We start from the raw sequence: 13,310 nt of genomic DNA, 5'->3' as shown, positions 1-13,310 counted from the left end.
GGTTGAAGACCGAATAAGGAGTATCGACGATCCTGGTATGATAATGTCGATGGTGGTGTTGGTTACTCATGTTTGCCCTTGAATCGACCTGACTACCTAAGTACCTAGCTCGCCGGCTGTCTGTTCCACGTGAGACAGAGTACAGCGATACATTATTGTATTTGTACACGACTGTGCCTGAGTCTCTCTTGCTCTCATTCCATGTGTCCCTGATATCCTTTTTCTCCTCCTTGAATATCTTCCTACCTCCTGAACCACTCATTCCTTCTCTGTCTCCTTGTCGTCCTATACCACCTGCCACATAGTGTGCTCCTTCCGCTATCTTGCCTGTGGCTCTATTCCCCTCACATGGTCGCAACAGTGGTACCGACGACAATGGAGCCTTTCCTGCTGCTTCTTTGATTGACTTGGTCCCGATGGGTTCATTCGGTAGTTTTCTTGTCGCATACTTTATCGGCGGACTCACCTTCATCCCGCTTGTCCTGTCGCTGGTTCTCCTTCATGCGTATCTTACGTTTCCGCGCGCTTCCCCACCCTCCGATCATCCAGACGGACCATCTCCCGATAGCATTCAACGACCGACCGATGATCAGTTCAGTCTGAAATCTGGCACGGATGAGCTAGCAGAAAAGTTTCAGCGGACTCACGAGTCCGATGTCGCTGCCGGTTATTTTGCTGTCTGTCGCGAGTATGTCCCTGGTGGAGTCAATGGCAAGCCTCCCGAGAGAACCACCCCGGCGGGTGAGGTGATCGCCGCTGAGAGCCCCAGTGTCTACCAAACTATGTACCGGAGTCTGTTTGATAGGAAGCAAACGCCGACGATCGAGCCTGCGAAAAACAATGGCAAGAACGGGAAAAGGGCCCGTAATGTGTTTTACATTGTTCTGCGGTAGGTGTCGATTAGTGCCGTCCCTTTGGCATTCCTCAATGCTGACCATATCGCTGGATAGACATGGCCATTTGATGCTCTATGACGATGCCAACCAGGTGGAAGTTCGATACGTCATCTCGCTCGCGCACCACGATGTGAGCATTTACGGTGGTGAAGGAGAAATCTTGGAGGGCGAACTATGGCTGAAAAGGAACGCCATTTGTCTTTCGAGGCGGTTGGACTCCCTTGGTGACCTGGGAGGGCCGACCCCTCCGTTCTACCTCTTTTCCGACAATTTATCAGAAAAGGAGGACTTTTACTTCGCTATGCTCCAGAACCAGACCAGAATGGGCGACTTTCCAAATTGTCCGCCCAAGCACCAGCAGTTTGACGTCAAGCATATTGTCACCCTAGTCCAACGCCTACACTCATCCGAGGAGCAACTGCAGACGCGGTGGATCAATGCCGTGCTCGGCAGACTGTTCTTGGCTTTATACAAGACCCCGGAGGTGGAAGACTTCATTCGGCAGAAGATCACGAAGAAGATCTCGCGGGTCAACAAGCCAAACTTCATCAGCAAGATCTGTTTGCAGCGAATTGACATGGGCGAAGGTGCCCCTTTTATCACCAACCCGAGGCTCAAGGACCTGACGGTCGACGGAAACTGCTGCGTGGAGACTGACATCCAATATACCGGCAACTTTCGCCTTGAGATTTCGGCCACTGTTCGCATTGACCTAGGTCCTCGTTTCAAGGCACGAGAAGTCGACATTGTGCTCGCTGTAGTTCTCAAGAAGCTTGAAGGCCATATGCTGATTCGGTTCAAGCCCCCGCCCAGTAACAGAGTGTGGGTTTCTTTCGAAACAATGCCAAACATGGTTATGGACATCGAACCGATTGTCAGCTCGAAGCAGATCACTTACGGCATTATTCTGCGAACTATCGAGAGTAGAATTCGCGAAGTTGTCGCCGAGAGTGTTGTTCAGCCGTACTGGGATGATATTCCCTTCCTGGACACAGCTTCGCAGCCTTACCGCGGCGGCATCTGGCAACGCGAGGTCCCAGGGCAAGATTCAAAGGCTGAGATTCCTGACGAGTCAATCAGTCAGCCACAGACTCCGACTACGAAGGACTCAATTGAGGCTCTGAAGACGAAGGACGATCGCACGATGAGCATGCCAGTGCTTCTGGAAACCACTGCCGGATCGCTGAAATCACGCAAAAGCTCCAAGTCGGTCACAACAGACTCCGAAGCGAGTATATCATCTGCCGTTGATAAAACAGGCGGTTTGTCTGCGCCGCGCGCTATTCGATCTCAAACGTTTTCTAATGTGGCCGATCCTGTCGTCACCGCTGACAACATCAAGATTGAAAAAGCTACGAGTGATTCCAAGGGCGAAGAGAAGAGCAGTGCTGCCAGTGCCATGATTGAGATCTCGAGCCGTTCGCCTCCTAGCTCGCCGAATAAGACGCCAAATGGATCACCGCCCTCAATCAGCCAGACGAACCCTGAGAAGCTATCCCCCAGTCGAGGGTCATCATTTATGGAGTCTATTGAAAGTGTTAGCGAGTTCGCCAGCAGCTCCCCAACGCGCCCTACATCTGCGCATTTGGCCAGTGAATCGTCAATCGCTCTCCGAAGCGCTAATGGAAGTTCGAACGCGTCTATCAATAGCGAAAGATCGCGCAGGCGAAGCACGTTGGAAACAGTAGGGACCCTGACTAGGTCCGTCACGTCTTCGACTGCTCCCGAAGAGAAGCCAAAATTATCTATCTCGCTGGGTACAGCGACCGCCGCGGCAAAGAAATGGAGTTGGAGTGTGTTTGGAAAGGGGGATTCAAATGGCCAGGAAATTTCTCGGCCTGCAGGCACTCCCGACGAGCCGATCGGACGTGGTCATCCTCTTCCTCCGCCAGGCACCCCATTACCGCGCCCTGATAAGTTCGGTATCAAGAGTAACCCTATTCCTCGGCGGAAGCCTGTACCCCCGCCACTCCCCGAGCGTTCCAAAGGTGACGCGAAGCGGCCCGTCCCAAAGCCGCCCCTGCCAAAACGGAAGCCTCCAACGAGACCGGAGGGTGACGAAAGCAGCCCCGACGAATTGCTCGTGGTTGAGGCGCCATACGATTCGACGCCCAATAGCCCGGCGCCTGATTCTGCTTCTGAGATAGGTATAGTACTGCCGAGTGCGACTCAGGGAAATACGCGGGATCTCTCCCTTTCCGGATCGGAAGATGTGGTTGCAAGCCGTCGCTGGGATGATGGTACGGAGCAAAAATCGAGCGAGCATGACTCCTTTGGTCAAGGAATGCCCGGTATCACAAAGCACGGCATGGAAATATTATCTGCAACAGATGGGATCTTACCTTAGTGAGAATTCGTACCACTTCGGCTGAGACATCTGATGAAGGAGGGAAACCTCCAGTCTTGATGTCACTTCTTATACATGTTTTATCCGGACGGTTCTGCGGCGCAGAGCCAGTGTATGATTGTGGGCAAGCCGGCGTTCTTGGTGCAGATAGGTTTATTGGAGGACTGACCGCAGTATAATGTGGTCTCTTTGTATTGTTCTCATCATTGGGCAGATGGTCCTATTGCCATCTCATTCTACAGAGTAGTACTAGCACTGTTTTAAAGTAGAAGTTGAAGTTAGTACATTGAGCATACAGCAGTCACCTGGGTTTCTCAGACTGATACATATTTCAGATCCATCGCTAGGCAGAAGCTTCACATATGTAATCACAATGTTGGGCATCATGCCCTCCGTTAAGGAGATACTTCTATCAGGAGGAGGACTACGCGTTGCCAAGACTTGCGATGGCCGAACTGCAGGCGACAACTTTCCCGATAGACGCCCAAAACGTCATTGTCTGGGCTCTGCCACACTGCAATCTCGATCGCTACCCCCTCACAGTCATTTTCTATCTCTCTCTTTTTGGACCTTTAATATCTGCCTTTTGTTTTCTTTGCTCCCTAATTGTTCTGTCTTTCCTTGTTAGCGCAGGTGTTGCTTGTCATCCACACTCACTGCCACGGGCCCACCGGCTCCCGCCGCATCTACGATCGTCTTCTGCTCCCCTGATCCCCGCGAAATCCGTGAAATCGCCCGCATTCAAAATGAGTCGGTGAGTAGCTTGTCCGATTGTTTTGCGAATTGAGCCCGGGAAGATAAAGAAACGGATCAGCTAATACGCCCACGTAGTACGGAGGCCGATCTCGCGATCAACATCCGGAAAGCAACGAGTATCGGTATGTGTGCCCGAGAGTATACCATATGCTTTCTCTTCCAAACTTTTCATATGACTGATCTGAAATTTGCAATTCTCAGAGGAAACCGCCCCGAAACGTATGCAGATCACCCGCTGAGACGCTTGCGCGCATCGCCCCCGGCTTCCCCTGATATGAGCTCGCCACTGATCTTTATTCACCAGGGAAACATGTTCGGAGCTGTATCGTCTATACCTGGGACCACAAGTCTTCTGCCGCCTTCTGGGCTGGCATGAAAGTGTGCGTGATGGCTTAAAAAATTGCGTGGCTATTGTTGTGGATATGATGACTGACTTTGTGGCGCTCCGGTTCCGTGTAGTCAACCTGTGCTTGCCGACGAAGTTCAGACATTCAAGGCCTTGATTACAATACATAAAGTTCTGCAGGAAGGTCACCCGATTGTTGTGAGGGAAGCGCAACAGCATGTCAATTGGATTGACAGCTTGATGAGGGGTGTTGGAGGGGATGGGATTAGAGGTATGCGGCAGAGACGGTTCGGCTTCAGGGGAGCACTCGGCTGATTTGTGCGTGTGTCATTAGGATACGGTCCGCTTATTCGAGAATATGTCTTCTTCCTCGAGTCGAAGTTGGCGTTTCATCGGAATCATCCCGAGTTCAACGGTAAGGAGGCCGGAGGCTTGCCTATGATGGGATACTGACCTTTGTTGTCAAGGGCTGTTTGAATACGAGGAGTATATCAGTTTGAAGACGATCAATGACCCGAATGAAGGGTAGCTATGCCCTTCGCGTCCACCGGCGATGACCTCCACTGACGACTGTTCCAGATACGAGACCATTACCGATCTCATGACCCTACAGGACCAGATTGACACTTTCCAGAAGCTCATCTTCTCCCACTTCCAGTCGGGAACCAATAACGAGTGTAGAATCTCCGCATTGGTTCCCCTTGTTCAGGAAAGCTATGGCATCTACAAATTTATCACTAGCATGCTAAGGGCTATGCATACTAGTAAGCATCTGTTCGTCCGAAGCAAGATGCTTTTTGAATGCTGACCTTATTTTTCACTTATAGCTACGGGAGATAACGAGGCACTCGAGCCACTTCGTGGTCGATACGACGCTCAGCACTATCGGCTAGTCCGGTTCTACTATGAATGTTCCAACCTGCGTTATCTCACGAGTTTGATCACTGTTCCCAAGTTGCCTCAAGATCCTCCGAGCTTGTTGGGCGAAGACGAGGACCGTCCAGCTCTACCGAAACGACCGACGAAGGAGGTTGAGAAACAGCCTTCTCCGCCACCGAAGCCAGTGGCTGCTGAGCCGGAGCCCATCAACGACTTCTGGACCAACGAGGCGAAGCGTCAACAGGAGGAGTTCGAAGCAGAGCAGCAACGTCTTCAGCAACAATGGGAAGAACAGCAGCGTCAGCAACTTCTTGCGCAGCAGCAAGCGCAACGTGATTTTGAGGAACAGCAGCGTCTGCAGGCAGAGCAGCAGCGACTGGCTCAGGAACAACTCTTGCGTGAGCAGTATCAGACCCAGACTCAGGGTCGATTGGCTGAGCTTGAGCGGGAAAACCTGAATGCCCGGGCGCAGTACGAGCGTGACCAGCTGATGCTGCAGCAATATGATCGCCGCGTGAAGGATTTGGAGGAGCAGATGGCGCAGCTGACCACGAACTTGAACATGCAAAACGCCTCGAAAGACGAACAGATTCGCGCTTTGCAGGAGCAAGTCAATACGTGGCGCTCCAAGTACGAGGCCCTGGCTAAGCTCTACTCCCAGCTTCGACAGGAGCATCTGGACCTTCTGCAGACGACCAAGAGCCTCAAACTCAAGGCAGCGTCAGCCCAAGAGGCGATTGAGAGGCGCGAGAAGCTTGAGCGGGAGCTGAAGACAAAGAACCTTGAACTGGCCGATATGATCAGGGAGAGGGATCGTGCCCTGCATGACAGGGACCGCTTGACGGGGACCAATAAGGAGGAGCTGGAAAAGCTCAAGCGCGAGCTTCGGCTTGCTATCGAACGCGCTGAGAATGCCGAGCGCTCAAAGGGCACCGAGATCTCGACTCTGTTGTCGAAGTACAACCGTGAGATGGCGGACCTCGAGGAGTCACTCAGAGTGAGTCTCCTGACCTGGGAATTTCCCTTTATAAGCCTGCTGACTCTATTGCCAGAACAAAACCCGCGCCTTGGAAGAAATTTCATCTCGGAACATGGATCGTCAAGGAGACCATGAACTTGCGCTCCGCGAGAAGGACGAAGAGATCGAGGTTTACAAGTCGGGAATGGAACAGGCACTCATGGAGCTGGAGGAGCTGAAACTGGTACGTCTTTACTTATTATGGTCTCTGCTGTTTACATTGCTATTTTGGACTGTGACTGATGCTAGAGAACAATACAGAGCCAGGGTGACGTCGATCACGCATTGGATTCTCAAATTGACACCGTCCTGCAAGGCACTGTGACCAAGATCAACGACATCATTGATTCAGTCCTCCAAACAGGCGTGCAACGTGTTGATGATGCCTTGTACGAACTGGACTCCACGATGCAGGCTGGTAACCAGAACGCCTCCCCTCCCTACGTGCTCTCTCAGGTCGAGAAGGCGTCTGCGTCCGCGACGGAGTTCTCGACCGCTTTCAACAATTTCATCGCCGACGGCCCCAACAGTCCCCATGCCGAGATTATCCGCACTGTGTCTATCTTCTCAGGTTCCATTGCAGATGTGTTGAGCAACACTAAGGGTCTCACTCGTTTCGCCAACGACGACAAGAGTGCCGATCAGTTGCTCAACGCCGCGCGTAAGTCGGCTCAGGCGACCGTGCGCTTCTTCCGCGGACTGCAGTCCTTCCGTCTTGAGGGTCTAGAGCCTCTGCAGAAGACCGATGTTGTGATCAACAACAACTTGGAGGTTCAGAAAGACCTGCAGTCGCTGTCGAAGCTGGTCGACGCTTTTGCTCCCAAAAGCAGCAAGATTAGTACCAGCGGCGACCTGGGCGACCTGGTGGACAAAGAGCTTAGCAAGGCTGCTGATGCTATCGAGGCTGCAGCAGCACGTTTGGCCAAGCTTAAGACGAAGCCTCGCGAAGGCTTCTCGACATATGAGCTTCGCATCAACGATGTGATCTTGGCTGCTGCTATTGCCGTTACCAACGCGATTGCCGAGCTGATCAAGGCTGCGACGGAATCTCAACAGGAAATCGTGCGTGAGGGCCGCGGCAGCTCGTCGAGAACGGCTTTCTACAAGAAGAACAACCGGTGGACGGAGGGTCTGATTTCAGCCGCCAAGGCTGTTGCCACCTCGACCAATACCCTGATCGAGACAGCAGACGGTGTGATCTCTGGCCGCAACTCTCCCGAGCAGTTGATCGTGGCCAGTAACGATGTGGCCGCCAGCACTGCTCAGCTGGTGGCTGCCAGCCGAGTCAAGGCCACGTTCATGAGCAAGACGCAGGATCGCCTCGAGGCCGCTAGCAAGGCGGTCGGTGCCGCTTGCCGCGCTCTGGTGCGACAAGTGCAAGACATCATTGCCGAACGCAATCGGGATGAAGGGGAGACCGTCGACTATGCGAAGCTCAACTCGCACGAGTTCAAGGTGCGAGAAATGGAGCAACAGGTATGCTTGATTTTGTCCAATCTGTTACATTACTTTTGCGCGTCTCTTTCGAGGTTGCTGACTCGTTGTTTTCTCGCGAATAGGTCGAAATCCTTCAACTCGAGAACAGTCTGGCCCGGGCACGTCAACGCCTTGGAGAGATGCGCAAAATTTCGTACCAGGAGGACTAAAGTCCATTCCCCGATTACCATTGGGGAGGGTTTCTGGTCTGCAAGGTGTCTATATCCGTGGGTTTTGCGGGATTGCGTTCCGTCCACGTGGTGCTCGTGGTAGAAACAACCTTGATGATCAGAGCCAGGGTGGCGATGTAGTTGTATTTTACTGCTTGCCTCTCGATATTTACAGATGGACAAGTCCGTCATATCCTTCTTTCCCTTCTCTCTTGTGTCTCTAATCCCCGGTCGCTCTGTATTCATTTTGTCCAGTCCGACCTGATTCCTTTCGTTATGCGGTCTCTTCTTATATTCAATATACCAAGACTAGGGAGCAATATATTTCTGTTGTATGTAAATCCTTTTCGCACGAAAATCGATTCTTGCATAGTACTAAGTAGTACTGAACAGACGAACTAGACCCCTGGGCGGCTACACCACAAAAGATACATACTTTCATCCTTTGTCCATCAAAGAAGGCCAAGAACAAAGCCACTTGATGTACCCGAGCTTAGACTAAGCCTCTAGTAGAGATTCCAGATTGCAGAGTGATCGTCCTAAACCCGCATCGAGTTACAGACCAGCTGACAGCCCTCTTGCATCCATCAAGTGCTGCAGTGCATCAATCACAGTCCAGTGTCCACATCCCACACAGACACCCCCTTGCGCGCCCATCGGGTTGAAACTTGACGGGTTCTTTGTCCTCTCATTCGCCGCCGCATTCTCATTCGATCTTCGGCCCTCACGTTCCCTGCTGACAGGTGCCGGTTCGTCTTGGCGCGGGTCCCACCGCAAATCTATCGTGACGCCCGGAGTTTAGAATTAGGGCTAAGTGCGAGTTTCTTTGTTCGTGGATGCACGCTCAATACCAGGGAACAAGGGAACCCCTCTCCCCGCTTTTCTGTGACGTCGTCGAGAATGGTTTGTAAGAAAGTAGGCTTGTAGGAACCCGGCGTAGATCGTTCTCGTTCGCGCTTTGGCTTTGGCTTGGTTCGCAGCGTATCGTATCCCTGCAGTACCTTAGTCTAGTGTGAGGGTCAGCGACTGCATGTCTGGACTTTGCAAACGGTTTCCTATTCCGGCGAGCTGGGTGCGGTGGATACTGACCTGCTCTTTGGACACTGTGCACTGGGTTCTAGGGTCTGTCAGCTAGGCTGGTGAGAGGAGCGGGGCCAGCGGCCGGTTGGATGGACCGCGAGTCCGTCTCATGTTGGATCCGTTTCTTGCTTCTTGCTTATGTTTTGCCAACGTCTTGATTGGTGGGGCTGGTGTGCTCTGTGTGGTTCGAGTGTGATACAGATAAGAACTGTGACTGTGACAGAGTAATGCTGGTGGCGTACCTGGTTCTCGGCCGGGGCTTGTGCTCGAGTCATTGCGTCGATCTTGTGAATTCTGAAGCATGTTGATTCCTGTTCATAGCGGCAGGTGGCGGTAGACTTATGGAACTTGCCACGAGTGAACGGCAGTCTCCAGCTTTCATCCGAGCTTTCTCTACACATGTCTGGGTAGCTGGTGGCTAGCAAGACTGAAGGGAAGTGGATCGAGCTGTCGTTGTGGATGGCTGGTAGATGGAAAATACCGACCTTCTACTTCGTTCGAATTCACGAATAACAGAACGGTGGCGAAGGTGACTGGAACTAAAAGTCTGGAGATCTTTCACTGCATGTAAACTAAGAGGGAAAAGCCGGCTGGAGATGGGTGGCTGGATTGACTTCGTTTCTGTGAAGCTACGTTGTACCCCATACCATTGCGGGTCTGGAGCTTTGAGGTGGCGGGCATGCTGGATCGACGATGTGTTTGTCCCAAGGAAATCGAGAAAAATTGCGAGCTTTTGATCAAAAATTATACTCTGGATTACTCGTCCGCTCAGGAAAAGAAACGAGCCCGTACTCTATGATGCTATACAGAATATACGAGGAGGAATTGTTGTATTGCAGATAGAGTAGAAGTCAAAGTGCCTTAAAGAGCAAATTATCCTGCTTGCGAGAGCGATAAACTACCTCGAAACGATTATCATTATTTTTTTTATCTTTTGAACTAGCTAAGCTAAGCTAATTGATTGAGCCACCGGTAGAAAAGACTTCCACGAGAAGTGTCTGGTGCTCAGGTAAATAAGGAAAGAAATAAAAGACCATGACATCGTTGTAAACTGCAAGCCCGACGGGACCCTTCGAAACCCAGATAACAAACGGAAAACTGCGCCAGACATCCATAACCTAGGCCACCTGATGTCGATTGTAGAACCATGAAAGCCCCAATTCATTGAAAGTCGTTATGCGTCGGAAAGCTGATGTCGTCACGAAAAATAACCACGCTCGCTTCGTAACCGCGATTTGCTTCGACATGTCAATGGAAAATGAATAGAGTACATTCGGAAACAAGACCAGATAGTGTACATATGAAAGAGCTTGAGACATCGTTGAGTACCCCTCCTGCGCGAAGATGATCTGCAGAAGTAGACTCGAGACATCCAAGAGGTATGTGGCCCGACCTCAGTGCATGGTCGGTCAGACGTTGATGTATTGATCAATGTCAAAGGCTCCAAAAGGAGGTTCCTCCAGTGGGTCATAGTTCAGCGGAAAGGGATCTGCGACAGCTAGATCAAAGGGCAAGGCGTCGATAAATGGGAGTTGCATGTTGTTGAGATCGAACTCATTGCCCTGGAACAATTCAAGTTCAAGCTGCTGACCGCCAGGCACGCCAGGTACATCCATAAAAGCCCAAGGATAGTTGTTGACAACTGGTTCTGCCTCGACAGGATCAGGAGTTTGAGTGCCATCTGTCTCTTCGGGAGTTGGGAAATCCACTTCAGGAGTTGCGAAGGCATCATCAGTCACAATGGCATCGTCGCCAGTGATCCGAATGCCGTCCTCTGCTTTGACAACAAAAGCCGGCTGAGCAGCAAAGGCCATTGTGGAAGTATTGTTGCCGTTACTTGCGGTGTGCTTGCCTGGTTTCTCAGACACGTAGCCAGTATCATAGCAGTGTTTCACGATATCGTCAACAGAGTAATTGGTAGAAACATCGGCTTCAGGGATAGTTGTGATTTTGACCTTAGCCATTGTGTATTGCTGCTGGTCATCGAAGTTCAACTGCCAGCCCATCGCGTCGAGGTAGCGAGCGGGTTCAAACAGACCGATGAACTTGGCAGTAATCTCCAGGAACTGATCCAAAGACACCTCGCTCTCATGGTCATCGCGGACGATGGAGTACGCCTTCGCGAGGATTGCCCATTTGGCCTTGAAAGGGTCATTCTGCCACAAGAAGCGAAGAATGCCCGACTTGGCCTTTTGGGTGAGGTCCGGAAAGATGACAGAGTAGAAGCCTATTCTTTATTAGTCTGTGTATCTATACTTGGTGGCAACGTTGAACTCACTTCTGAATGCGATGAAGCTGTTAAGAGGTCTTTTCTTTCCTTCCTGGGTGCGTTTGGCACGAGTAACCAGGGGACGAGGAGTTGCGGCAACTGGAACGGCAGCACCATGATGATTGCCCAAAGCGTAGTTTGCAGTATTGGCAGGAGTTGCATTTGGGAGCTGCAGACCATTGTTTTCCTGGGCTTTGGTGTCTTGGAGGTACTGCAGAAGCTCCTCCAGCTGCTCTGGTGGCATGGTCATCAAAAAGGTGTTGAAAGCACGCTCGAGGGGAGAGATTGCGGCTTCCATTTCGAACAGAAGACTGATCGTCTTTTCTCAAGATTAGAATGTGCAGATACTCTTGAATGAGAAGCTGAAGATGAACAGACGAGAGGCAAGTGTAGACGTAGAAGGAAGCTTTGGAGATCCAATGGGTTGTTGGGATGGAAAGGGTGTTGAAGAGAAGAAGACGACGAAAGGAGAAGAAAAAAGATAAATGTCTTTCAGTGTTCGTCCTCGATAAAAAAACGAGGCTGGTACAATGTCGCACGCTGAGTTTGTGGCAGGATGTAAACAAAGAAATGTCCTATCCTTCACTGAGACCTCTCAACAATCGATTCACCCGCCTCCTCCTCCGGCCCTCTGCAACTGAGCAGAGCTTCCCCGTTACTATTCTTATGCTACTTGGTTTCCATAAAACTTGTAATCCTGCAAGAGTATTATGCTATATATAATAATTACAATGATTCTTTGTGCGAAGACATACAAATGTTGTGCGGAAGGTGATGGACACGGGGTGTTGCTGCTGTCGGAATGAAGTCAGTGTGTCCAATCCCGCCCTATCACTTGTGCTCGAGATGCACCAGCCTAAGTCTCTTCAGGAAATACCTGAGTTGTTGGAGTTATCGGCAAAAGCCGTAACTTGTGTCTGTGAATTCTGCTGGGGAACCCACGAAGGAAGTTGGCTACGATGTCTGGAAGACACTGGAAAGCAGAACGAAAGGGCTGGGCGAACGCACAACCCTGGCAAAAGAGCTTAGAAATATACAAGCTGAGAATTCTAGAGACATTTGATATAGCTCTCCCAGCCTTCTGAGAGAAAGCGTCGTGCTTCATCCCGTCAGTTCTCCAAGAACACCAAGCCCGCTGCCTTGCTCGATACTCCAGCTTCGACGAACATCCCGTCTGATGTCTCCACTCCTGCCATGCTCCAGGGCATGCCAATGGGCGAGATTGATTTTCAATGCTGCTTTTGAAGGTGTTCCAGGTATGGATGCCATCATGACCCCTAACGGCATGCCGGAGGACCAGCAGTATCATTTTGAACCAAATGCGTTCGATCTCATGCATCAGGTGCAGAACGATTACAACAAGGCTGCCCTCTACCAGCAACTTAGCCTTCCCGAGGGTCAGATCGGAGAGAACTTTGAGTTCACTGACTTTATCTCTGACTGCTTCTAGGATGGACTGGAACATGTGCTTCTTCTCTGCTTGTCTTTTTGCCCCTTCTGTTGTTGTTACTTGAGCAAGCACCCTGTGTACATTTCTACATTCGGACCTCTGACTAAGGCTTCGATACATCGTTGCCTTTGACCACTGTACCATACCGGCGCGGATCATTTGTTTTCTTCATTTTCTACCGTGGGCGATGGAAGGATCGCTGATGACTCTGGAGACTTGTTTTCAGAAGATATCAGACGAATCAGTGTAATTACTCCGAGAATATCAGACTTCTAGATAGTCACTTAGTTAGGACATAGCAGACAAACAAATACAAAGAACGGAGTTAACCAGTATATTGCTATCTCGAGTGTTCACTCTCTTTTTTCTAATCTGACTAGCTATCCTCGAGGTCGAGAGTAAGTTCCGCGTGTCTGCTGACCCCCTTGCTGTCAAAGGTTACCCGACAGCTTCTGCAGCCTGTTTGATTAGATCCTAATTCCAAGACATCTGCAAGGTGGTCCGCGAGGCCTGACGGGCCCTTGCATGCTGCAACCGCTTGAGAGCCGTGCACCTGTCATATCCGGTTCCGGCATGCTTGTTGCCGTGGACACCGGAACATGCGTTTCTCAGGGGCCACGAGG

General features: G+C 51.0%; 4 protein-coding genes across 4 annotated transcripts; 3 read left to right on the top strand and 1 right to left on the bottom strand.

Annotated features, from left to right (window-relative positions):
- Window positions 1–416: 416 nt before the first annotated feature.
- Window positions 417–3,243, top strand: NFIA_071120 (SMP domain-containing protein; the record flags this gene model as incomplete). Its single annotated transcript, XM_001263837.1, has 2 exons — window positions 417–889; window positions 951–3,243. The coding sequence occupies 2 exons, from the start codon at window positions 417–419 to the stop codon at window positions 3,241–3,243; spliced, it is 2,766 nt and encodes a 921-aa protein (XP_001263838.1).
- Window positions 3,244–3,689: 446 nt separating this feature from the next.
- Window positions 3,690–7,888, top strand: NFIA_071110 (putative cytoskeleton assembly control protein Sla2; the record flags this gene model as incomplete). Its single annotated transcript, XM_001263836.1, has 12 exons — window positions 3,690–3,997; window positions 4,075–4,121; window positions 4,201–4,218; window positions 4,304–4,379; window positions 4,459–4,616; window positions 4,680–4,760; window positions 4,813–4,870; window positions 4,925–5,109; window positions 5,173–6,221; window positions 6,277–6,426; window positions 6,504–7,718; window positions 7,802–7,888. 12 exons carry the CDS (start codon window positions 3,690–3,692, stop codon window positions 7,886–7,888), a joined length of 3,432 nt encoding a protein of 1,143 aa, XP_001263837.1.
- A 2,489-nt stretch (window positions 7,889–10,377) lies between these two features.
- NFIA_071100 (mating-type protein MAT alpha 1) lies at window positions 10,378–11,535 on the bottom strand (the record flags this gene model as incomplete). The annotated part of the gene is made up of 2 exons (XM_001263835.1): window positions 10,378–11,195; window positions 11,247–11,535. The coding sequence occupies 2 exons, from the start codon at window positions 11,533–11,535 to the stop codon at window positions 10,378–10,380; spliced, it is 1,107 nt and encodes a 368-aa protein (XP_001263836.1).
- A 134-nt stretch (window positions 11,536–11,669) lies between these two features.
- On the top strand, window positions 11,670–12,687 carry NFIA_071090 (putative mating-type protein; the record flags this gene model as incomplete). Its single annotated transcript, XM_001263834.1, has 4 exons — window positions 11,670–11,942; window positions 12,009–12,048; window positions 12,120–12,156; window positions 12,306–12,687. 4 exons carry the CDS (start codon window positions 11,670–11,672, stop codon window positions 12,685–12,687), a joined length of 732 nt encoding a protein of 243 aa, XP_001263835.1.
- Window positions 12,688–13,310: the final 623 nt, after the last annotated feature.

Source organism: Aspergillus fischeri, genomic scaffold (genome assembly GCF_000149645.3).
Source record: "Aspergillus fischeri NRRL 181 1099437636252 genomic scaffold, whole genome shotgun sequence".
NCBI classification, from domain to species: Eukaryota; Fungi; Ascomycota; class Eurotiomycetes; order Eurotiales; family Aspergillaceae; genus Aspergillus; species Aspergillus fischeri.
The sequence above is the reverse complement of the archived record's forward strand: the minus strand, read 5'-3'. Positions and strand labels throughout refer to the sequence as shown.